Here is a 1,242-nt window from a genome sequence, read left to right on the forward strand (position 1 = left end):
CAAATGTGCTGTTCTTCCTGCAGATGAATGATGCCTCCTGGAGGATGGGAGAATCAAATCAGTCAGCAGCCTCAGATTTCATTCTCATGGGGCTCTTCAGCAACACAGGGTCACACCTGGTCCTCTTCTTTCTTGTGGTCATCATGTTCACCATGGGTCTTCTGAGCAACACCATCCTGCTCTACCTGATTCACACGGACTCCAGGCTCCACACACCCATGTACTTCCTGCTCAGCCAACTCTCTCTGTTGGACATTGGGTTTCCACTGACCACCATTCCCAAGATGATGGCTGCCTTCCTGCAGGGAGGAGGCTCCATCTCCTTCGGGGGCTGTGCAGCTCAGATGTTCTTCCTGATGCTGATGGGTGTCTCTGAGTGTGCCCTGCTATCCCTCATGTCTTACGACCGCTACGTTGCTGTGTGTCACCCTCTGCACTATCCTGTGCTCATGAGACGTCAGGTCTGCCTGCTCATGGTGGGCACTTCCTGGTTCTCAGGTGTGCTCGTGGCCTCCATCCAGACCTCCATCACGCTGCACTTCCCCTTCTGTGCCTCACACACTGTGGACCACTTCTTCTGTGAACTGCCTGCCCTCCTGAAGCTCTCTTGTGCAGACACCTCTGCCTATGAGTTGGCGCTGTCCGTCCTTGGTGTGCTGATCTTGCTACTGCCCATTTCACTCATTGCCACATCCTACAGCCACGTGCTGGGGGCCGTTCTCCGCATGCACTCAGCAGAGGCCCGACACAAGGCCTTCACCACGTGCTCCTCACACATCACCGTGGTGGGGCTCTTTTATGGGACAGCCCTTTATATGTACATGGTGCCAGGCACCTACCACAGCCCACAACAAGACAACATGGTCTCCCTCTTCTACAGTCTCATCACCCCCACACTCAACCCCCTTATCTATAGCCTGAGGAACAGAGAAGTTAGAATGGCTTTGGTCAAAGTCCTTAGCAAACCTGGCTGCAGATTACGGAGATGACCACATGGTGATGCTGCTTGTGCTAGGGACCCTTTCTTATAGCTGTGACCTACTTTTTATTTGCAGTCCATATGATGCAAGACTTACTGTCAGACCAGCTCCCTCCCTCCTACCAGACTCCCATTTTACTTTGGAGATTTGCAGGAAACAAATATAGTGATCCCAATCACCTAAACAGGATACATTTCTGCAGAGTGAGTAATGGATCTGGAATCCATCCCTTGAAANTCACCTAAACAGGATACATTTCTGC

The 1,242-nt window shown here is 51.9% G+C and overlaps 1 protein-coding gene across 1 annotated transcript; it reads left to right on the forward strand.

The window, feature by feature from the left end:
* The first annotated feature begins 44 nt into the window (after positions 1-44).
* On the forward strand, positions 45-989 carry LOC103608276 (olfactory receptor 2Z1-like). The gene has a single exon (XM_008592725.1). The coding sequence runs from the start codon at positions 45-47 to the stop codon at positions 987-989; it is 945 nt and encodes a 314-aa protein (XP_008590947.1).
* Positions 990-1,242: the final 253 nt, after the last annotated feature.

This window comes from Galeopterus variegatus, unplaced genomic scaffold (genome assembly GCF_000696425.1).
Source record: "Galeopterus variegatus unplaced genomic scaffold, G_variegatus-3.0.2 Scaffold8245, whole genome shotgun sequence".
NCBI lineage: Eukaryota > Metazoa > Chordata > Mammalia > Dermoptera > Cynocephalidae > Galeopterus > Galeopterus variegatus.

Coding starts and splice junctions, on each gene's coding strand:
- LOC103608276 (XM_008592725.1), top strand. CDS start 45: ATGGGAGAATCAAATCAGTCAGCAGCCTCAGATTTCATTCTCATGGGG.